The sequence below is a fragment of the Episyrphus balteatus genome, chromosome 3 (genome assembly GCF_945859705.1).
Source record: "Episyrphus balteatus chromosome 3, idEpiBalt1.1, whole genome shotgun sequence".
Classification (NCBI taxonomy): domain Eukaryota; kingdom Metazoa; phylum Arthropoda; class Insecta; order Diptera; family Syrphidae; genus Episyrphus; species Episyrphus balteatus.
In genome coordinates this window covers 74,766,599-74,790,095 of record NC_079136.1, presented here as the reverse complement: position 1 = coordinate 74,790,095, position 23,497 = coordinate 74,766,599, and the positions used below count along the sequence as shown (strand labels likewise).

The 23,497-nt window shown below is 29.6% G+C and overlaps 2 protein-coding genes across 5 annotated transcripts; both read left to right on the top strand.

Moving 5' to 3' along the window:
• The first annotated feature begins 5,964 nt into the window (after nucleotides 1-5,964).
• LOC129916907 (Kv channel-interacting protein 1) lies at nucleotides 5,965-16,580 on the top strand. The gene is made up of 5 exons (XM_055997117.1): nucleotides 5,965-6,184; nucleotides 8,937-9,006; nucleotides 13,397-13,467; nucleotides 13,523-13,717; nucleotides 16,268-16,580. Exons 1-5 carry the CDS (start codon nucleotides 6,029-6,031, stop codon nucleotides 16,394-16,396), a joined length of 621 nt encoding a protein of 206 aa, XP_055853092.1. The 5' UTR covers nucleotides 5,965-6,028; the 3' UTR covers nucleotides 16,397-16,580.
• Nucleotides 16,581-17,768: 1,188 nt separating this feature from the next.
• Nucleotides 17,769-21,738, top strand: LOC129916908 (uncharacterized). Of its 4 annotated transcripts, none has more exons than XM_055997122.1 (6): nucleotides 17,769-18,028; nucleotides 18,113-18,176; nucleotides 18,237-18,347; nucleotides 20,847-21,030; nucleotides 21,135-21,342; nucleotides 21,403-21,738. In XM_055997122.1, exons 4-6 carry the CDS (start codon nucleotides 20,876-20,878, stop codon nucleotides 21,619-21,621), a joined length of 582 nt encoding a protein of 193 aa, XP_055853097.1. In that variant the 5' UTR covers nucleotides 17,769-18,028; nucleotides 18,113-18,176; nucleotides 18,237-18,347; nucleotides 20,847-20,875; the 3' UTR covers nucleotides 21,622-21,738. The 4 variants fall into 4 exon arrangements, with proteins under 4 accessions (XP_055853097.1, XP_055853096.1, XP_055853095.1 ...); XM_055997121.1 differs by having other exon boundaries at nucleotides 20,800-21,030; XM_055997120.1 differs by lacking the exon at nucleotides 18,237-18,347 and having other exon boundaries at nucleotides 18,113-18,209.
• Nucleotides 21,739-23,497: the final 1,759 nt, after the last annotated feature.

The window sequence follows — 23,497 nt, the reverse complement described above, 5'->3', positions numbered from 1 at the left end:
ATGAATAAAATTCATCAATTCAAGGTTTCTCTGTCACTTGATTGTATCGTTAATGAAGTCCGAATGTTTAAAAAATATTACACGAAAGCTTAATGTCTCATAAATTAATTTACAAACAAGTTAAGCAACGTAAAAAATAAAAATAAAAAGGCTTCTAAGAAAAAAGTAGTTTTGGTTTTTTTATTAATTTCTAAAAAAGGACAAGACATAATTGCATACGGTTTTCTGCTTTTGTTTGAAAAAAAAAATAAGAGCTTGGAATTTCGGAAACTAAATGAACATACAATTTTGAAAACAAAAAATATTTCAAAATAACATAATATTATGTTTTTTCAATTTTTTTTTTCAAAATTTTGATTTTGAAAATTAATTTTTCAAAAACTGTCATAAATTAGCATTATTTAAAAACCATATAAAAGACTAGGTTTTTTTTTTTGACAAAAAGGTACAGCACGTTATTGTAGGTGTACCCGTTCATTTCAATAATTTTGTTTTTCCTAATAAAGTAATTTTTTAGAAAACTTCCCCTCGAGGCTAAACGGGAGAGAATAGACCCCCCTTCAATACGTTTTTTTCCTTCTCTCGACCGAACCTACACGCTCTAGCTTTTTGGCACATTCCTCCTGAATCATCCTATATACCTATTATTGACACTGAGAAAAATTCAAAAAAATAAAATGACATAACCTTAAAAGAATAATTTCACAGAATAACAGTGTGTTCATTGAAATTTTTATATGTTATGTATTACCTATAACTTCTATCAAATAACTTATTCGTTCAAACCAAAAGCTTGGGAGATATAGATCAATTTACGTTTTCCAAAATGGCGGATTTTTCCAAGGATAAGGTGCCCTCTTAACCAGAATTTAAACTAATACTCATCTTTCAGATTTGAAAAAATTGGCATTACTATATATTGCGTTCCACAAAATGCCTGATTTTCATGTTCATGTCAAAGTTCAAGTCAACTTTGACATGTTTTAACTGTGTTGTTACTATTTTTTTTTTTTAATTCAAAAATAGTTATTCGATAAATTTGATTGAATTCTATAAATTGAATAATGCAATTGTTAGAAAAGTAACTAGGTACTTTTTTTTCTCTCAGTGTAGACCCCACAAAACAGTTCGTTTCATCAATAAGCACTATTTTATTCAAACTACGTTTTGTCCTTTCCTTCATCGACTCTGAATGTTCACCCCTACATTTTTTGGCACCATTTACTACCGGGTTATAACCTCTGCCAGAAGTCTTGTTAATACACTTCTCAATCCCACTTTCCTCCTTAAAACTATATGGGCAACGAGTGGGTGCTTATGAAAAAGGAAAGTACATTGCAATTATGTTTAAAGGGAAGCACTCTTTCAGGATTCTTTTTCCTCCATGAAAAATAATCAAATGTATACTTTATAAATGTCTCCCTTTAAAGTCGTCTGTCTAGAGTTTTGGGAATGAAGACTCGAATATTTTCCAACAAACTAAATATTTTATTGTGCTTAGAGTACTCATAAATAAATGTTTGCATTCAACATACAAAATTATAACAATTACGATTTAAAAAGGACAAAGGTTTTTAACAAAAGATTCTCGTAATATTTGAGATTAATTCGTAAATTAACGAAACCATATAATTCAGTATGTTTTCATATAATAGTATACAGAATTCGCAGTGATTGTAATATTGTTCGTTTTTAGGTGCACTATGAATATATTTATATATACACATCCTTGCCAATCTTTGAACAGTTATTGAATACTCCAAATGAAAACCAAACTCTGGTATGTATAACGAAAGTGTTTTAATAAATTTTGCACAAAAAATATACAATATACATATTTAGAAGATAATAAATACATACATATGTCCAGAATTTTTTTGTAATTAAATTAAATAGTTAGATATTGTGTTGCATAAACATTGGCGTCAAGATGATAATTTAAAATTATGTATGTTGTGAACTCCCGGGCTGAAAAATCCTTTTGCCGAAGTTAAAGTGCGTCTAAGGGAATTCGGGGATCTTTGAATGAGGCAATAAATCTCACTTGAACGCTGTTTTCTACTGAGACAAAAAAAAAAACATCGATTAATTACTGTTACATTAAAATTGTTGTTGTTTTGGCATTCAACTTAGTGGGTTTGTAAGTGAGTCAAAATCCTCCGATATTAAAAAAAAATTTCGCACGAAGCTGAACTGTTCAACCTTTATTGTTCTAAGTTTAATTTATTAAAAAATATAATATTTCGAAGTATTTTATCCAATTTTCAGAAAAAAACGGTTATTTATTCGAAAATGTTTACTTATTTTTTTTTTTTTAATGTCCTATTTCGATGAAACTCGGTCGATTCTATTCATATGGATCCATTGTTACTTTTAAGAGTCTCTACACTTCCCCAAAAAGTATAAACAGATGCCAAAATCAAAGCGGAATGTGTATCTATTCTGCTGTCAAATTTGAAAAAATGTGTTCATAACTCCAAAAATTGATACGATTATAAAGTGTTTTTTTTTTTTTTTTTTCAAATATGTTCATATACTGTTTTCACGATTATGTGTTCATACTTTTGACATGTGCTTGTACTTTGCGAGATAGTCTTTTAGCGAAATAATTTTAGAAATTTATCTACCAGAACCAAAGTAATATTTATATGATCATCAAATCCTTGGACTTTATTTTGACCTTTATCTGTCTGAAAAAAATTTCTATTATAAAAAAGTTTTTGAATACTAGGAAGTAAAATCATTTTCCATTGATGAAGAAACTCAGACCAGTAAAACATCATTTTTTACTATCTAAGTATTTTTGTGACTGGAGTATCCGCAGAAGTAAGTTTGCAAGAGTTGTTACTCATCAGTCATCCATCACCCTCAAAAATATCTTAAGAGTTATTGATGCCACTATAACTGAATATAAGAAGTTAAAATTATTTATAAGTGGTGTTTTGACGGAAGTTCAAAATATAGCCTGTTATAACACACCGGTGAAAATATCTTTTTAAAAGCATTTTGCCTCTCCTCACTTTTTTGTACGCCTTATTTATTGTTAGAGAGCAGGAAAATTTAGTAAAAACCGCTATCCATTTCACAATAATTTAAAATGTAGATTCGTAAAGGCAAGATACGAAATTACAATACTTATATGGAAGTATGAGTAGGTATAGCAATGTTTTGTCCAACACTAATCATGCAGCAAAACGTTTTATATGTCAGACATAGCTAAAAAATTGAATCTTCTTAGATCAATTGACTTTTAACCTAAGATTGAGAACTTATGGTTTGTTTTTTTTTTTCAATGTCTTCTTCACAAAGCGTATCGTTTAAAATTCAAGACCTGACAAGTGAAATGGCTTTAAAATGGAAAGAAATTTGATAAAACCAAAAATACAAAATCAATTTTAGGCTCGTTTGTTTGGGGTTCTTTGTAGATAACCCAAAACAGGGTTATGGTTTCACATATGACGGAAACACTGCCAGACGATTTTTTAGTAACGTGTACCAATATTTTTCAAAAAAATGAGAAAAATGTTGCCCGAGGTCACAAACAGCTCAAATACAAATTAAAAATTGTTTTTTTTTTTTTAATTTGACCAATCATGTATGCTTAATTTTTTATAAAGCAAATCACAATTCTAAAAATTCAGAAACAACATGAAATCGACATGTTTTTAAAAAACTACTTAAATAAATAGCTAACTTTTACATTTTTTTTATAATGGGCGCGCACTAAAGGGGTTTTGGGTACTCTCAGTACGTACGTAAACAGAAACAAATTACGAGCTTTAGGAAAAGTGGAAAGGATTTAAAAGGAGATACCGATGCACATTGGTTTTAAAGTTCTGATCATTAAAATGGGAGGGAAAAACTGAGGCGGGAAATGCATTCCACATTCTGGTAGTGCGACTAAAGAAGAATCTCTTTATGAATTCAAGAATGGCTTGCACTCAAAAGTATTTGTTTAATGCCATTGATATCGAGATTTAAATATGTAGGTATACCTACCTAAGGCATTGATATCACTGGTTTACAGCCAAAATGGACACCCAATCCCATTTTTTTTTTCTTACGTACTTTGACCTCAGCAACTCGGAAATTACTTTTAAAAAAATTACGATGGATAAGTTTTCGAGATTTGATTTTTCAAAGTTTTTTGTCGTTTTTTTTCCAGCATACTTAGTATTCGGGCTTTATCTTGAGTAATATACAACTAATCTGAACAGAAAAACCGGTTCCTGAAAGCTAATCAAATAAGCAACAAACACTGGAATAACTTTTTTGGGTCACTTCAAAAGTTTAAGTGCATTGTATCAAAACACTCGACAAAAATCGAAAGATATGATAATATTTGTAACGATCAATATTTTCGAATTTTTTTGGTAATTTTTTGTGTTTTGGTCTATAACTTGAAAAGGAAGCCAAATATGAAAATTTTTATTAAGTAATTTTTTGTAGATAATCAAATTTCCTATCGATATGTCTCGTTTAAAAAAAATTAAAATAATGTAAAAAACTATTGAAAAACTATTCGAAAAAGAGAAAAAAATGAAATTTTTGGTGTTTTTACTTAATAGTCTTTTTTTATCGTTTAAGCATTTATAGATATTGAACATGTAACGGAAAAAAGAAAATACTTTATCTTTCCGGCTAAAATTGGATAAAATATGGACTTTCAAAATCTACTCTTTTTGGTCTCTTTGAGCCATTTTTGTTTAACACATGTTTTTAAAAATGGTGTTTAGCAGTGGTTTTATTGTATGCATTCGTTATTTAAAATTACTTCCTTAACATTATAACCATAAAACCACTTAATGCAAACATATTTGCAAAACTTAAAAATATTAAAACAAATAGTGAATCTATTTTCATTTGAAACATTTAATAAAATTAGAAAATAGTTTTGGGATTTAGGATAAACGATATCATATGAGATGGTGTTTTATAAAATATAGTATAAATTGATAAACATAAAAACATACAAAACTCCTAATTACAACTTGTAAAATGTGTTTTATGTACTATTTTTCTATTTAGAAATATCTTATTTGTGATAAACCATTCGATAAACTGCCATGTAAAGCTTCAGATTTGTTAATCCTAGGAACAAAAGTATACTTTTCTTATGGGTTTTATTCTGAGTTCGAATCTGAAGTCAAAAAAGTTTTATCACGTCAGGTTTTTGAGATATACGCATTAAAGAATAACAAAATCAATTTTTTTTTTTGAAAATCTCAAAAAAACTACAATATCTCGAAAACGAGAGCTGACCGAATTTTTTTGAATTCGGATTCAAAATCAGCACACTAAAATCCATTAGAAAAGTATACTTTTGTTCTTGAGAGAAAGAAATATTAATAAGATAAGTTAAGCTAAACCAACTAAACTTACTTAAATTTAGATATCTCCGAAAAGAAAAGAGATATTGAGAAGATTAAAATTGAATTTAAAAGAAAAAAAAAAAAACAAGTTCTTGCATAAACCGTGACAAATTTAGTTGAAAAATATTATCTTAGGCCAAAATATTGCTTCGAAAACAGCAAAAAAATGTTTTTTTGAGATTTTCTAACGGGGATACCTAGAAAAACGTGACGTGCTAGGAAAATTCGGATTCAGCATACAAAAATTCTTTAGAAAAGTATCGTTTTATTAAAAGGAGGTTTTCCTTGCAGACCAGTGTAATTGCTAGGGATAAAAAATGTTTTTTATTTGTTGGTTTACAGAGAAAATTTTTGTTCTAAACTTATTTTTGAACCTTCAACAATAAATGATAAAATATTAAAAAAAAAAGTAATCGTTCGTTGCTTTTTACAGCCTAAAATATTTATCTATTACTCATGAATGTTTCTATCTGAGTTACTTTATTTAAGTGTTGTTTTAAATATAAATATACATATTTAATTAGTTTAAAATTAAATTCATTCTAAATTTACTGAATAAAAGTAATTGATTTTTTTTTTTATTTTAGGTGAAAAAACATACATCCACACACATATGCAGCTGATCATTCAAAATTTGATTGGTGGGATTTCGGGTCATGGCGTCACCTCCAGATAGTCCTATTGAGGACGTAGTGTATGAGTTGGAGCCAACGCGTATGCCCAAGGTTATACCTGTTGCTTTAGAAGACTTATGCCGCGAAACGAAATTCTCAAAACAAGAAATTCGTGTTATGTACAGAGGATTTAAAACTGTAAGTCTGTAAAACTGTCATATCGGATTGAATCAATCAAACAATTATTATATGTTACACTTACACCTTATATTTTCAGAATATTATTAAAATATTTCAGAACACATTCCCCACGTGTTTTTAAGGTAGATTTAAATCTGTTTCTATTCTTAAAAAAAAATATTTTAAAACATCTGGTATCAACACAATCATACCACATAAATACCATACATGTTTATGACTTAAACATGAAATATTCATAAAATAATATTTCGATGATTTTGGTATTAACAATATGCACCTATCTATAATTTTCAAGGATTAAGTTTTCAGTTCTTGGGTTATTTTTTTTGACAGCAAAATAAAAAAACACTTTTTATGCAATTTTTTATGAAAAAAATGTCTTGGTAAAATTTGATAAAATTTTGCAAAAACATTATGCTAAGGCAGAGACCTCTAACTTCAACGGATACGGATTACAAGTTACAATGAAAAATTAAAAATAAGTAACACACCGATGTTTTTAGGATGATTTGTTTTGCGCTATGTTCTAATATTCAAGTCGCCAGCAACTAAGTTTAAGGCTCAGTTAATAGATCAAGAGCTAGCGACCGATTTGCTCACCTCATTTTAGAAAGGCTAAAACTTTGGTCATTGAAAGTTATAAAAATGCCCGTGTTACCCTCAATGACGCTTTGAGTTTTACAAGAATGGGGTTTGGCTTTAAAAAAGTTATTTTATGTTTTTCGTTGTTACCGTTGTTCTAAATTTTTGCTCTCTCTGGTCTCTTTGAAAGAAAAAATAGCCCCGGTGCACAGTGGTTTCGTAGAAGGCCATAGGCCGAAATATCGATGTCAATATAATGACGTTATTTTTCGTTATATTTGTTATAAAAAGCCTATTCTTTAAGATGGCATAACATAAATTTTGAGAAAATAACGGAACTTTTCATATCGACCATGAAAAGTTGTCGAAAAAAGTCTGTTTTCAATGCTTTATTTTTGGTCCCGAATCAACTTAAACTTTTAAGTGTATTTTCCGGTTAAAATTAATTTAAAGTTTTTTTTTTTTTGTTATGGAACTTAAAGTTGAAGGTATATACTATATTTAAAGAGTTTAAAATTCTATTTTATTTAAAATTTTCAATAAAAAACAGACTAGAAAAGGATTGGTTCAAATTCCATACTTTTGTTTTTCTTCTCACTTTAACGAAGCTTTTAACTATGTTGTCATCAATATAAATACATGATTCATATATATAAATTTTCTCTAGCATGTGTAGTTTCTTAAACTATTGAATCTGTCTGCGAATAAGTGCGACGGGCTACGACTGACTCTTTCACACCCACTGTTTCAATTTTACCCATATTTCTCATATTTATAACTTTTTCATAATAGTTTTTTTTTTTTAAGTTTTTATGTTTTCCGTAAGTTTTTGTACATTATGACTGAAATTAAAAAAAAAAAAAAAAACAAAATAAATAATTTCAAAAAAATAACTTATCATTTGTTTGTATGTTGATTCAAGGCTTCTTTTTACATATATAATATATACAAGATTTCTTTATAAATCAATTATTGTTTTTCATTTGAATTATTCTTTTTTATTGCTAAAAAAATATATTCTCACACATATTCAAGTATATTTTGTTGCTATCCTAACCATAATCCCCTATGGCCGCCCTTCTTAGCAACCGGTACCACTGTGCGGTGCTTTTAAAGCTAGCACTAGCACCCAATAGTTTCAAACGTGCGTCTTCCTAACATGAAATCATTAAAGAAGTAAATATTTAAAAAATAAAATCCACGACTGGGTCGCACGAACTTTCTCTTAGAGTTCAAGTTGCTTAAGTTTTTATGAAATTTGGGAAATGTAGGTATATAAAAAAAAAAAACAAATAAAAAAAAAATAAATTTCATTTTTCAAAAAAAAAGCAATATCTGAAATCAAATCGCCCCACAAAACAGGTACGCAGTTTTATTTGATATGTTAAGGTGCATTTTTAGAAAGAAAATGTTCAAAATCGTTAGAGCCGTTTTTTAAAAAAGTTTTAAAATAAAATTGGTATGCCATCTTGTAGAAATCACTAATCAACATCTTAAAACAAAATTTCAAAAAAATTTAATGTCCCGTTTTCGAAAATTTGATTTTTCAAAAAAAAAATTTTGAAAATTTTGTTTTTAAATCCAAACATTATTTTTTTCCAAATTTTATTTTTGGCTTATATTTAAAGTATATAAATGCTTTTGTATACAAAATTTGATTGAAATACAATAAGCAGTTTTGCATTTTTTCTTTAAAAGATAGACCTTGTTTAAAAACTAACATTTGAATTTTTTTAACAAAATCGTTGGAGCCGTTTTCGTGAAATTAAACTTTTCCGAAATTTTTGTATGACAGGTACATTTATTTTTGGTCCAAAAAAATTAATTCCAAAAACCCCTCTGGAGAGTCTCCAAAAACTGCTACATAGCAAGTTTGGAATCAATCGGTCCATCCGTTTAGGCTCTAGTTCCTTATACAGACAGACAGACAGACGGACTTCCGGGACCCACTCTTTTGGCATTCTCTATCATTGTAATGTCATGGAAAAATGTTATCTCAACTTTTTTTTTGTACGAATGCATAACTTGATATATATAGTACCTATATCGCAAGTAAAAAACGCTTTGCTGGAGTGAACATTTTGCAGAATTTTGCTAGCAACCACACCCAAACTATTATATCTTAGAAAATATCTTTAATATAAACTCATTTATCTCCCTTTTGCAGGAATGCCCCGAAGGTGTTGTACATGAAGACTGTTTCAAAGATATTTATGCGAAGTTTTTTCCTCACGGCAGTAAGTTGTTATCGATTTGTAAATTTAATTTATTTTTAAAAATATAAAATAGGTTAATATTTTTGTTTTGTTTTTGTAATAAACCAGTACTCAAGGAGTTAGACTTCTCGTAATATGATGAACACAGTGCGGGCTCTAGGAAAATAGGGAAGCATTTTAGAGGAGGTACCGTGCATTTTTTTTTTGTTTCAACTTTTTTTTAGGCACGTGTACCTCACATGTGCATGTTTATTTTTTAATTTTTTCCAGCAAATTTTTTCTTTTCTGTTTTGTTGTTTCTTAATATTCTAATATGCAATAAACATAGTTATTTGTTTTCTTTTTTATTTATAGATTTGTAACATGCTCAGAAGTTTATAAATTTGTTTTTTTGGTAAAATATCAAAAATACCTCTGATGTTCGAGAATTAAAAAAGGGGTTAAAAAATATTTCTATTTCAAAGAATGGGGTTTTGTGTTTTGAGATATTAGAACTTCAGAATGAGTTTTTATCTTCAAAAAGTCACGACATAGATTTATTATGGATTTACAATACTTTCAGAATTTACAATTTTAATGAATAGCAGTCTTTGAGTGAGCTTAATCTCACAGTGATAAGATCGATCTTATATTGCAAGTTCTCTATGAAGCAAAAAGATGTCTCCAGTCGGGGCCCTGGTGCTGGCTTGCATACGTCGCACTATGGGACCAAACGATGTAAATCATCTCAAAATTCCATAACTTTTTTGTTTCTCAATATTTTTTTTTGAAATTTGGCACGAACATACTACAATGTATATGCTTCAACATGTAATAAATCAGAGCTAAAAAAATTATGTATGTATTTATTATAAAACAGAAATTATGAAAAAGTGCTCAAATTCATCAATTAATGGCTAAATTCATATTCAAAATTATATTTAAGTCTTTGTGTTTTGTTTTTAAATATAAGTGAAGTTATCCTGGATATAATATCTTGATAAGACAGCAAAAATTAAAAGATTGTAAATTAAAAAAAAGCATACGAACGAAAGAGAATATAAAACTCATTGTATATAGGTAGAATTTATTTTATAAGTAAGAAAAGAAAGAAAAATGTTAAAGAGATAAGTATTCACAAACGTAGAAACTAAATTAACCACTTTCTTATCAAAAATCAAACAACAAAATGGGTTTAAAGAGGAAAAAAGTATCAAAACGAAATAGAATATGAAAATAATTTATGTTTTATAGAGAAGACTTTTTCAAAATAGAACAAATGCTTGAGATAAGAATTAAGATAGCGTAAACAAATACAAGTTTGAAAAAATGGGTTGAAATTAAATTAAATCAAATCTGCAGATTTTGATTTTCGGCACTTGATGGGATGGATTTTGATGGGACTTGAAATCCGTTCCGAATGTCAAGCTTGTTGGGAATTCTCTATATACATACATAAGGTGTCCCAAAAGTAATAATTTAAACAACATATCCCAAGTTCTTACCATTTTCGATTAAATGCACATCTTGTGAAATTTCGAAAAATTCCTACTTTGAAACAGTATTTTGCTTCCCCTGTTCATAATTGATTTTTGTTTTTACAAATCGTTCACTAAAACATTGGTAAATAAGAAACAATAAATTATTTAATCCAAACACTTTTTATTTCGTTCGCCATATCGCTAAAAAAAGTATTAAAGTTTCGGAAATTGAAGTTATAACGAAAGATACTATAATTTGAATTCAACGAAACAAGGTTTTTCAGAGTAAGAAAAAACAACAAAAAACATATGTTTTTGTTTAAACTAATTTGTGGCGAAATGGCAAGCGAAATATTTTTTTTTTGTTTGTTAATTGTTCTGTATTATCAATTATTGTTTTAGGGACACATTTGTAAAAAAACAAAAATAAATTATGAACAGGGGAAGCAAAATACTGTTTTAAAGTAGGAATTTTACGAAATTTCACAAGAAGTGCATTTAATCGAAAACCGTAAATATTTGGGATAAACAAGTTACCAAATTTTAAGAGCCCTTTAAAAAGCCTATGAGAATATTTCATTCGAATCATTAATTTTGAGACACCCTGTAGATGACAGTAAAAAAAAGATTTGCAAACATTTTTGGAAAATTTTTATTTTATACATTTTTGACCGTAAATCAAAATGGCGCAAATATGCGCAAAATTTTATTTTTATTCCTTAATTTTGAGTAATATGAGATTCTAAATTCATTCATAACTCGACATCGGCAGTCGTCGGCAAAGTGGAAATCTACAATTGAAAATTAAAGTTGGCCAAATTACTTCCCATTAATTGTAATTTTTTACAAGCAATCAATTTAAAGTACATTCAAAAACAAATGACGGATTTATAAAGTAGAGATTCTAACCTTTTTATTGATATACAACACTTATAAGGTTTCTTCACAAACTTCTGAGAAAACTAAGTTTAAACTGTTATATAAAATATAACGAAAAACAATAAAAAATAAAATGTAAGGTTCGAGACTTATTTTAAGTACTTTTATCCAAAATATATTAAAAACAGTTTATGCTATCATAATTGCGCACATTTCTATTGTGTTAAACAATCATTACTTTTTTGAAATGATCACATTTGTTAAAACCAATTTTGAGATGGTTTTGGTCGTTTGGTCCCATTGTGCGTCGGTCGGAGGCCCCGGAGCACCTTGCCTTAAGGGGGGAAATCCCTCTGGACGACGAGTTTTTCAAGATTTTTTTTTGGAAAACTGGAAGCATTAATTAAAGTTTGGAAAAATACATGATATAATTGACATCATGAAGTGTTAACACAATTTTTTTGAAGTAGTAAAAAAACAAAATGGCGGCTCTACAGCCGTTTAAAGTTGATGCCTCGCGTTTGCGCCGTGCAATGCCCAGGTCCAGTTAATTATTTATAATATTTTAAAAAATTTGTTTCCATTAAAATATATTTATACGCATTGCATGAACCTAAATTTAGCAAAAAAAAAAGTGTAAAAAAAAAATTAGAGACCAAAAAACGAAAAAACACAATCTTTTTTTATAAACAAATTGTTAAAAAAATATTTATTGTGAAAATTATATTGAACTTTTAGGTTCATGCAATGACCAATGAGTTAACGAGTAATTTGCATTTTATTTCAAGTCGATAGCTTCATTAGTTTTTGAGTTACGTTGCACGGCGCGGAAAAAAACGTGTTTAGAGAAAAATTCGTTTAAAGTTTTCATTTTTGTACTGTGGTAGACTCGGAACGCATGGGTTTCAGGACTATCTGGGGACTTTTGAGGCTTCATTTAAGGCTAAGACCACTAAAATAGTTTTTTTCGGTTGATAAATGATTTTTTTAGGCAAAAAATTAATAATGCAAAAATAAAAAAATTCCAGAGGGTTTTCCCCCCTTAATGGTGTGTACGTCCCTGGAACAAAATTATTGATTTTATGAGATTGATCTTACAAATTGTTGAGCATAGTATTTTTCTGACTCACTTCTTCAAATATATTTATATTAAAGAGATTTACTTTTATAATAATGCAGATAGGTGGTAGAATCTATAAAAATGTAAAAGTATCTACTCCACTCTGTATATAAATGTGAATTTTAGCTTCAAAGATTCATATCCGAATTTCCTAAATTCTAGGATTAAATTTAGTTTTATGTTATTTGTTTTTTTACAAAAATTATGGAAAACAAAAATGTAAATTGTGACAGAAGGCTATGCGCGCGTATGTTCATTACGGCTATTCCTCATGTTTTCAGAAACAGGACGAAGCAGTTCGTTCGATTTTGACATAAGCCCATGCGCGCATATGCCTATTATAGTTGGGCCTTTAAGCGTAATTCAATTTATTCAATAGATTTGTATTCAAATATACACTTTTAGGCTGCCCTATAGTATGGGGATTTTTTTTTTTGCCCAAGAATGTTCTGAAATTATTTTTTTTTTTTTTAAATTCATCTTAAAAAGTTTTGAGATAGGAGGAAAGGTTTTTTTTATCGATAGATGCCCTTATTTGTTTTCAATTTGTGTTATTTTCCCGTTTATACTGGGTTACTTGTCACCATGGTATAAAAAGACAAGGTATGATCATTAGAGCCGCCATCTTACAAAATGGGGTAATAAGGTTTTGACGTTTGGCATTTGGCAAAGTCAAAAGCAACAACAACTTCCAAGACAAATTTGTTTACAACAACAATTTCAATGGGCTGGGCTGTCAAAACCTTAAGTAGCCATAAGTTTTGACAGTTCTCGATACTGAGTTTTTTCTAATGATCATACCTTCTCTTTTTATACCATGACTTGTCACTACGTTCAATAATATTATATATTGAGTTAACACATAAATCAACTGTTATACAAATATTATTAATAAATAGTTATACGTTTATAAATACAAATTATACATATATAAATTATTTTTTTTATTTAGATTCCAGTTTATATGCACACTATGTTTTTAAAGCATTCGATGTAAATTGTAATGGCGCAATTAGTTTTCGAGTAAGATCAATGAAATATTACAGGTATTTTGTAATAGATTTAATTTTTTCTCTAGGATTTATTAGTTACCCTTTCTACACTACTACGCGGATCGGTTTACGAACGATTACGATGGACTTTTAAATTATATGACTTAAACGGCGATGGACGAATAAGTCGTTCAGAACTAGCAGAAGTGGTTCTTGCAATACATGAACTTATGGGAAGAAGATCACATCAAATGGAGGATGATAGAAAAGCAAGAGAACAGGTAAGCAGATTAATATTATATTAGCCCTGTTCCATTGGAGGTGGTAGTTTACTTCTAGTATATGTTTTGGTTAATCTAGTACTATCATCTACTCATGCTCTTCTTCCCGAGTAGATACGATTTGTATTGAATTCGTTGAAAGTGCGTTATATTGAAAATCACTAGTAAACTACTATAGTCTGTCCGATAAAAATTGGCAGTACAGGGAAGATAGGGCATTTGCATCTCACTCTGCTTCACGCCTTCTGGATATGTCTATCACATAAAAAAGCTCACACAGCGATGCCGTATTATCCGAAAAAAATGTTTCGAAAAGGTACCAGCGTTACCATTTTATCGGTAAAATTTCACAAAAACGAAAAAAAAAAATTAATTTTTCGTTTAACACCAAAATAACAAAACAAAAAATTCACTCATTTAAAACACAGCCCGACCCCAAGCAAGGGTAAACTATTTTTCCTGTTGAAATGTTAAAATGCATGTCAAAATGTTGACATTAATGTCGTTTTCTATTGACTTTTCAGATTTTTGTGTAAAATTCTCAGATTTTCCACTGCAAATAGAATATGAAATCTAGTTTTGTAATTGTGTGCGAAATCTGTGCGTATAAAAAAAATAAAACAACAACAAATGTTAAGACAAATGTCAAACAGAGGAGTGTGTGTGAAAGTGCGTGTGTTTGTATGCGTGAATCTTGATAAAAATCCAGAATCAGATTCTTGAATCTCAGATTCATTTTTTTGTCATTTTTTTGAATCTCAGGACGCAAATAGATCATGAAATCTGAGATTTGTCCACTATTTCCCCTCTTCACCCCCCCTTTCAGCTGTCAAATTCACAAATCTCATTCTGAGATTCGTCAATAGAAAACGACATAACTGTTTTTCTTCATACACAAAATAAAAAACAAACAGCCACCAACACCACGACAACACATAATGCTTTTTTTCATTTTAAAAGCTTGAAAAAGCATTAATCCTGAAAGCTCTTTCAGAAAAATAATAGAAAAAGGAGTAGTTTATGAAGGAAGTTTACCAATGGTAACTCTTATGTATTGTAAATACTTTTAATAAAAAAGTTTTATCATTGAGTTTCATTCTGCCACAGATCGTGTGGCAGAGCGGTTATAGGAGGGTGTACTTCGCTTAGTAAAGAAATTACAACAACAATGCCATGGCGCGTCTGTGGTTTTCTTGTGTGTTTCAGGGGCATATTTTTCGTGAATTGCTTTTTGGCAGTCGTTAGGTCCCACTGATTTTGAAAAAGCTCTCCCATAAGGCCTGTACTGCCAATTTTTATCGGACAGAGTATAGTAGTACTTTGCCACCTCCCAATGGAACAGGGCTATTGTGAAGTTGTTTAGTAGTTTTAATATTAATCTCATTCCCCGCGTTCAACGCAGGCCATCTGAACTTTATACATACATATCTGAATTTTCAGAGGCTGTGATTGGTCAGATGTCATAAAAAGTTAGATGACAATGGCATTAAGTTACGTTTTTTGACATTTAGTTACGATTTTCAGGTGGAAATTTTTATCTTAAAATTCAGATGGGTGTGTTTGTGTTGGTGAAGTTGGTAAACGTAAAAAATGTGCTACACACCAAATTTGAACTTTGTGATTTTAATACAAGTTATAAATGGATTTGTTTATACATATTTCTCTTGTGCTTGGACATTATTGTTGCGGTGTTATTGTTATTTTGTTCATATGATATTACAATGCATATGTAATTAATATAATTTTGTGTTCTCCCTCCGCACGTTTATGTGCAGAAATGGAGTAATGAAAATAAATGAGGAAAAAAAATTTAATGAAGTTGGGGACCAAAGCAAAATTAAACATACATAAATGGATAGCAGAAGAGAAGGGGTTTTTATAAATCCAACAAAATAATTTTTACAAATACTGAGGTGATCTCACTGAAAATATTAATAAATAACTCTTTTTCTACAATCACTTGAACTATTTTTATTATTCTAGAAAAATAAATGTTCTTTTTTTAAAGTCAATCCAAGTAAAGAAAAGAAGTAGATTCTTCGTTAATGTCATCTGAAATTCAGATACGTTCAACGTCAAAAAAAATCTGAACTTAAGTTCAGATGGTGCGTTGAACCCAGCCATTATTAGGGTTTTTTCTAATACTCAGTAGTTACTCGTTTTTGATTTTATTCGTAAAACAATAATAAAAATTACACAAGTAAGTATTTGTTGTTATTGTTTTTCGAATAAAATAAAAAAATGAGTAGCTACTGAGTTGTAGAAATTTGATAAATAAAACTGTCAAATCGTTGAATTTTGCTTATGCGATGATCTCAAGTAGGTTCACTTTTTATCATAGACCCAAATATTTAAACTTTTCACACTTGGGAAGCACTACTCCATTCAAATAAATAATAATTTACGTCACTATTCTCTTGTAAAAAATCATTTAACATTAATATTTCTTTTTCAAAATGTTATATCTTATATATATATATTATACCGAATACCAAACTTAAACATTTATTTTAAAGAATCTCAATTATATTATGTATTTTTTTTTTCTAGATCGACAGAGTCTTTCGAAAACTAGACCTTAATCAAGATGGCATTATAACAGTAGAAGAATTTCTCGAAGCATGTTTGAGAGATGATCATATGACGAGATCATTACAGATGTTTGATTACGAACTTTGATTTGCGGAGCCATCATAGAATTGTAATACCATCAAATCTCATTAGTTTTTCATAAGTTAATAAATTGTTATCTGTCTACGAAATAATAAAGTAAATAAAAAACGTTGATAACTATTCCTTCTTAGGTTGTGAAAACTGGACATAAATATATATAAAAATTTAATAAATTAATGATCACTGTAAATAAAATGTTTTTTTAAGATTCATCGATGCGCATTCGTTTCAAAGGAACAAAACAAATTCTTTAATGAATTTCAGTTCCATTTTAAAATTACAAAACTTGATTTTTGTTTTTTTTTTTTTTAGAAAAAAAAAAAAACAAAATCAATAGAGCCAATTTTTAACGACAAATTTGCTTTTTAAGGAAATCGGCAAAAATATAAAATAATCCATAAACATGTGTGTTTCCCCGTGCTGATTGCATTTGTTTTTCTCTTGAAGGTTTTAGGACACTGCCTCCACGATCATGATTCTGTCGGAATGCCATATAACTTATTTCGTATAAGCTATTTATATTTTGATGATGATGATGCTATTTTGGAGGTGAAAGCTCTTCCTCAGATAAACTTTCTTTACAAAAATAGTTAAAATAAAAATTAATATAAACGCAAAACAATTTCATTTTTTTTTATTTTTATCTTCCTATAATGTTTGCAGTAAATATTTTTTGAGGTATCGTAAATCGTATTGAATAGTTCTATTATGTATGCAAAAAGTAGATATTCTTTTGTACACTTGCAGGATCGAACACCACTTTCGGTTCTTGATTAGGATTACCGCGAGACGTACATTGTACTTCTTAACGGTTCAATAGGAATGTAAAAAGGTCGCCTTTTTTATTCTTACGAATTTTGCAGAACTTCTACAGGTGTGAAATTAATCATGATAAGAATCTTCTCCGGACTATTATAGAAGCATAAAACAATTTCAAACAATTTACGACGACGACAATGGTTTCGACTGGCGCACTCACAGGAAAGTGTCTCAAAAATGCATTTGCTTATATTTTTAACTTTAAAAAATTGGCTTTAATTTGTACGTTTCAGGCACGAAAAGTAATTTGGAAGGCGACATGAGAAACCAAACGCCACCACTTTAAAATCACTATGAAGTAAGTAATATGATTATCACTTTAGAGATTTCGAATCAAGAGACTACGAGTTCTGAAAGAATGCACCTGTTGTTGGATGCACATTGTGTTGCTGAAAAAAAAAAAAACTATAAATGATGCAGATGCTGCAAGGAAATTATTGCAGGTTCGAAACTATTTTAGTGACGCTTTATCTGTACATATATACACGTGATTTTATTTTGGCATAAATTCAAGTTCATTGATAATTTCTTATAGGAAATCGTCAAGATGCAATAGTGAAGTCAGCAACAGATATTGTTGAATGTGGTGTAGTTGCGCATTTATATTTATTTTATTTTCTGTTTAGTATTTTGTCAAGTTCAAGAAAAAAAGGCATTTAATGCACAAAGGCGAAATCATTTTTTTTATTAACTATTATAAAACAAATATTTTTGCATATTAAAACGTGAACGCGTAACGGCCATAAAAACGTTTGTTTTAATTTTTAATATTATGCCACATAACTTATTAGCTAATCACTTTTTAAGATTTCATTTCCGGTAATTTAAAAAAAAAATTAATTAAATTAAAGTGCATTATAAGTTCAATATTAATAACACTTTTAATTATTTATTTCACCCAAGGATAAATAAAAATAAGTGGAACTAATACTGGAAGTGACGGCGTGATTAGGTATTAAACCTTGCAGTAAGACATAGAGTGTATTAAGTACTACAAATGGTAAGCTAATTGTGTAAACTGTTATAGGTACCTATCTTATGAAAGCAAAACCAAAAGTGCCAAAACTCCTAAACTTTAAAAGCTTTATACAAAGGACCATCCTAGTCCCATAGGAAGCTTAGTTGCATGAAAACACGGGTGAGAAATTAAAAATACTTGAGTTAAAATTTGGGTTTAAATGTTCACCTTGGTTAAATTTTGACAAATCGTGATGTATAAAATAGGTTAATGTTTCTTGCTGTGGAGGAGGCTAAAATTTTAACCTATGTTAAAATTTGACGTTTCTCAAGATTGACAGTTTGCTTTTGTTTATTTTCGTTTAATTGAATTACTGACAGCACGTTGATATTTTAAAAGAGTCTAAACAATAAATTTAAAATACTTCTTCAATTTGTTGTTTGTTTTGCAAATTTATTACGAATCGATTGATTTGTTTGCTTTTTGTCAGCTGTGAAAAGTAGTATTCATATACTGAATGCAATACCTTTGGGATTTTTTTTATATACAAATGAAAATTAACGATGTTAAACGGAGAAAAGAATGAGAAGGTGGCATAAAATTCCAATCCAGTTTTTTGAGATCTATCTCAAGAAAATTATATAGATACATAAGTCTCTAGAAAATGTACTTAAAGAGAGAAATTTTTTGCATACGACCTAATATCTCACATTTTTTTTGCAATACGAGTTATAAAAGTTCCAAGAAGCATTTAAAAGTAATTATTTTTTAAACCTCTTCAAATTCCACTGATTAAATTTTCCTGGGTATGATTGCTTAAATGGAACTCCGGATGTTTTGAATGCTTTTTTCCAACTTATTTCTTTGTTTTTCACGGCATCAAGGGCTTATGGTAATGCGTCCTCAGACCAAAACATAACCTCTCTGCAGATCGTTTATATTTATACCAACCATTTTCAATATAAAGAAAATATAAGTGTGAAAGAAGTATAAAATGCCCCACTATGCCATTTTAGCCGATTGTTAAGTAGGTAGGTCATTTCGTTCGTTTTGGTTTTTATTTAAAAACTGAAATACTTAGTTCTAGGCTTACTCGTTTCAGTACATTAACTGTTTTCTTCAAAACTCAATGTTATACAGTTTTTTCAACAAAAAAAAAATTCACAAAATTTAAGTGGGTCTATTGTTCGAGATGGCTTAATTCAGTTTAACCTGTCAAAATTCAGATAGTAGGATGTAGTTCCTAAAATTTCATATGTGTCGGTGGCGGTACTGCCTGATAAATTAAAGAATAATTATATTCACAAAAATTTCATATTCTGTTCCATTCTACGACTTTTAGCAAAGGGGCTATTTTACCTTTTAGGCCACTTTCCCCTACTTGAACAATAATAAATAATTTTTTCCGTAAACACACACTGTGGCAAGCCCATCCAAATGTTTATCTATCATAAATACTTGCACCTAAGTTTTTTGAAGATTTATTGTTACAAGTTAAGAAATTTAAAAATTTTTAAGTTCTTTTTTAGCATAATTTAGGAAATTAACATTTATTGAAAAGGAGACTAATAAGCAAAATTATTTTTTTTATTACATAAACCAAAATATACTTTTCTTAAGGTTTTTGTTGCGCTGAACTAGAACCCGAAGTCAGAAAATGGTATCACATCACGTTTTTGAAATATTCCTGTTAGAAAATCTGAAATTTCGTTTTTTAACAAATTTTGAGATTATTTTCTTGCATGTGGTGTTTGTTTTAAACAAATTTGTGACAGTTTTTGAAGAACTAAATTTTTTCTTTTAAAGTCCCTTTTAAATTTATTTCAATAACCTTTTTCTTCTTTGAGAAATCCATTCGTTGAGAAAACATTCCATAGCACACCTCGACTAGTTCTTTGCCGATAAATTATTCACCTTATCATAACAGGGATTATACGACCCGATACGGGTCTTATTCTATTCACTCTGCTCCTCCCCTACTCTTGCACAATGCGGTTTAAATAAGCAAATAAATAAATTCATAAAAAAAGCACGTATACGCCACATCAGTGCATGTGGACAAAGTGCAAATAATGTGCAACAACTTTGACCTAGCTGCCAAACATCCAATTCGAAATTTAATAACATTCCTGCAGTCTATAATTGAATACAATTTTCATATTCATCGCATCGTTTGTTAACAAATAAATAGAAAAACAAAATCTTTTCAAACAAGAATCAATTATTGTTGTTTTAATATTATTTCTGTAGCCTCATAAATATTCTGCTTACTTTTAAAATATTACAAAAATAAAAATAAACAAATACAAACCTAACACAAAACAAAACATATATACAAATAAATAAAATATAAATAGTATTTTTAACTATAGTTTTGGTTATTTAGTAAAGGCTAAGACGCAGATCGATCATAATTTTAGCTCCCATACAAATTATCGAAAAATCGGCTTTTTTCGATAATTTGTATGGGAGCAAAAATTAAACTCGATCTGCGTACTAGGCTTCACCAAAAAGTTCTTTTCAGGGATTTTTTGGCTATCGAAAAGCAAAATCCTTAAAGGAGCCTCAAACTACAAACTACACGATTTTTTGCATTTTCTTTATATATATATTTTATCTAATTTCTTAATAGATCATAAAATCTTTTGCAAAGACATTGAATAAACTTCATCATTTTAGTCAGCAAACTAGTTCTCAAGGATTCAAATATGATGATTAAACGGTTCGTGGCTTTTACACACAAACATAAGATTGTGAGAGGGATTTTGTCTTATGGTACACTATGGCCTTGCGGGAGCCTAATCGAACAGACGCTAATAGAAAAACGAAATTTCAAAACATATGACTGGGTCAAATGTTTAAAGTAAGTAATTAAAAAATTACAATTTTAAATAAATTGAACTTCATGTTCACATTTATGTAAATAAAAAGTAAAAATTAACTGTAATCTTTTCCCGAAAATTTCAGATTTAGTTTATTTGGAGCATTCTTTATGGGACCCACATTATATGTTTGGATGCGGCTCGCAGCAGTTATGTGGCCAAAAACAGATTTAAAATCGTCTTTGTGCAAGGCCATCACAGAGCAGGCATCATACGATCCAATGGCAATATCAACGTTTATGTTTACTATGAGCCTTTTTGATGGAAAGACTGTTGAAGAAGCTACGTGGGAAGTAAGTATATTGATTTGTGTTTATTATTTGTATTTCTAACTTTCTTTTTAATCGATTTAGGTAAGAAATAGGTTTTTTGAGGCCTATAAAGTGGGCGTCATTTATTGGCCGTGTGTGCAAACAGTAAATTTTACATTCATTCCTCGTCATAACCAAGTGGTGTTTACATCATTCTTTAGTATGCTTTGGACTGCGTTCTTAGCATATACAAAATATTTAGAATTACCTAATGTCGACTTGGACCATCATGTAGTCGATATTCATTTTTTAGAAATGTAGTGTTTCAAAAATATAATGAAATGTAATCTTAAGGACAGAATAATGTTTGTAGTATGCACATTCTTTCAGTACTTTAGTTTATAGAAAAATAAAAAATCATCCTTAAAAAAACCTAAACATATAGTTACTTTAATCTTTTATTTATTTTAACTTATGTGCACAATTTAAAAAAAAAAACAACAACAAACAACAATTTCTGGGTTAAGAATAAAAGAGGAGAGATCAACACTTCAACATACATGGTGGTTTCAATATTTTATTTAAGAATGTGATACCGTTAGATTGTATTTCATTTTAAAACTAATTTTGTGATTACTTTTCCTTGGACTTATGCAATATTGCAACGACAACAGCTGAAAAAAACCGTTTTGTATGATTGAAGTATTTAAAAATTATCTCCAAACATTGAAGGAATAAGGAACAGCAATCCTATTTGTTGAATTTGACCAATTGTTTAATTTTACAAATGTATAGAAACTATTTTGTATAAATAAATAATTAAAGACGATGAAAGAACAATAATTATTCCTTATTTCAATGTTATGCCCGTCGTACACTAAGCTCTCAACGCATCAATTTCGATATCAACGCATTCAACTCTAGTGTACGGTGTCCTCAATTATATTCAACGAACGAGTTGGAGAACGTTGCTCAACGAGTATACGAGTAGTGTACAAGCTCGAGTTCCTCGTTGGAAATCCTCAATGAACGCGTTGAGCAACATTTTCCCGATAATGTGTTGCACAATTTTGTTCCAACTCATTGGCCAACTTCATAATTTTTTTTTAGCGTTTGTTGTTGGATGCGACGAAATTTGAGTGCGTTGTTCTAGTTGATCAATTTTTATCGTACTTTTGAAATACATACAAATCAAAGTTTTGGACAGGTATTAAAGGTACTTGCCATAGAACCGTTTTCTTGATGTCTGACTTTCTCCTAAGCGACACCACCGATGTGAATGAACATTTTTGTACAGAAACGTTTTCATTTTTCTTCATCTCCACCTTCCGTCACTTTCGGTTTAAATTCCAAAATAAAACATATTACTTGGTTATATTCCAACAATGCAATGTTTTTAATTATTTTTGGCCAGACACCATTTTATTTTTCTGAACCCAACCCAATTAGTACCTACTTCATTAAGCACCCCAAAGTATGCAATTTTAGGATGACAGACGATGATCATGCAATTCATTTTGGAGCTACCCCACTAGGGTCAGCAAGAATACCACATCTTATACATCCAAATAAAAGACTCATCTAGATCTTAAAGCTATATTCATAACTGAAAACCAAAAGTTTATTGTAGGTCTGGTTGCTGAATTGTAATCGAAATATATATTTTTTTTTCTTACATTCGGAAGCAGATATTTTCGGATCAAGATCTCGAAACAAGTAGGTACATACATATGTATGAATCTTGACACCACTGCTCCAAATACTGGAGGGCTGTAAGGAACTTGCAAAAATTTGTAGCAAATGTTGGATAAGTCGTTGCTTTATCTGACCTGTCGTCATTACATTCTTTTTTGTTGAGAGGTATTTTAGATTATAAGTTGGGTTCAACTATTCCTAAGGATTAAGAACACTAGGTCTATTTGTCATACTGATTGGGTGGATTTGAAAAACCCATTTATAGTTTGAAAATATTTGTTTCGAAGCCAGCACGCATAGAAGTGGTTCATTTTCAACATTAGATATAGATATAGCAAACCGTTCATTCTGCTCTCTCTCCAGAACACCTGGAAATAAGTGCCCACCCTAATGAACAACCAATGCTTCATTCTTCGATATTTGTTTGTATTCGCTTTCGGATGTCCGGTGTATTTTCCCCCAAAAATGTCGCACTAATGCGACTTGACTACCCTTAATATTA

Excerpts from the sequence above, each read along its gene's own strand:
- LOC129916907 (XM_055997117.1), top strand. The coding sequence starts at position 6,029 with ATGGCGTCACCTCCAGATAGTCCTATTGAGGACGTAGTGTATGAGTTG. Across the intron at positions 6,185-8,936 it reads TGTACAGAGGATTTAAAACT|GAATGCCCCGAAGGTGTTGT; the intron begins GTAAGTCTGTAA and ends TCCCTTTTGCAG. Across the intron at positions 9,007-13,396 it reads GAAGTTTTTTCCTCACGGCA|ATTCCAGTTTATATGCACAC; the intron begins GTAAGTTGTTAT and ends TTTTTTATTTAG.
- LOC129916908 (XM_055997122.1), top strand. The coding sequence starts at position 20,876 with ATGATGATTAAACGGTTCGTGGCTTTTACACACAAACATAAGATTGTG. Across the intron at positions 21,031-21,134 it reads GACTGGGTCAAATGTTTAAA|ATTTAGTTTATTTGGAGCAT; the intron begins GTAAGTAATTAA and ends CGAAAATTTCAG. Across the intron at positions 21,343-21,402 it reads TTGAAGAAGCTACGTGGGAA|GTAAGAAATAGGTTTTTTGA; the intron begins GTAAGTATATTG and ends TAATCGATTTAG.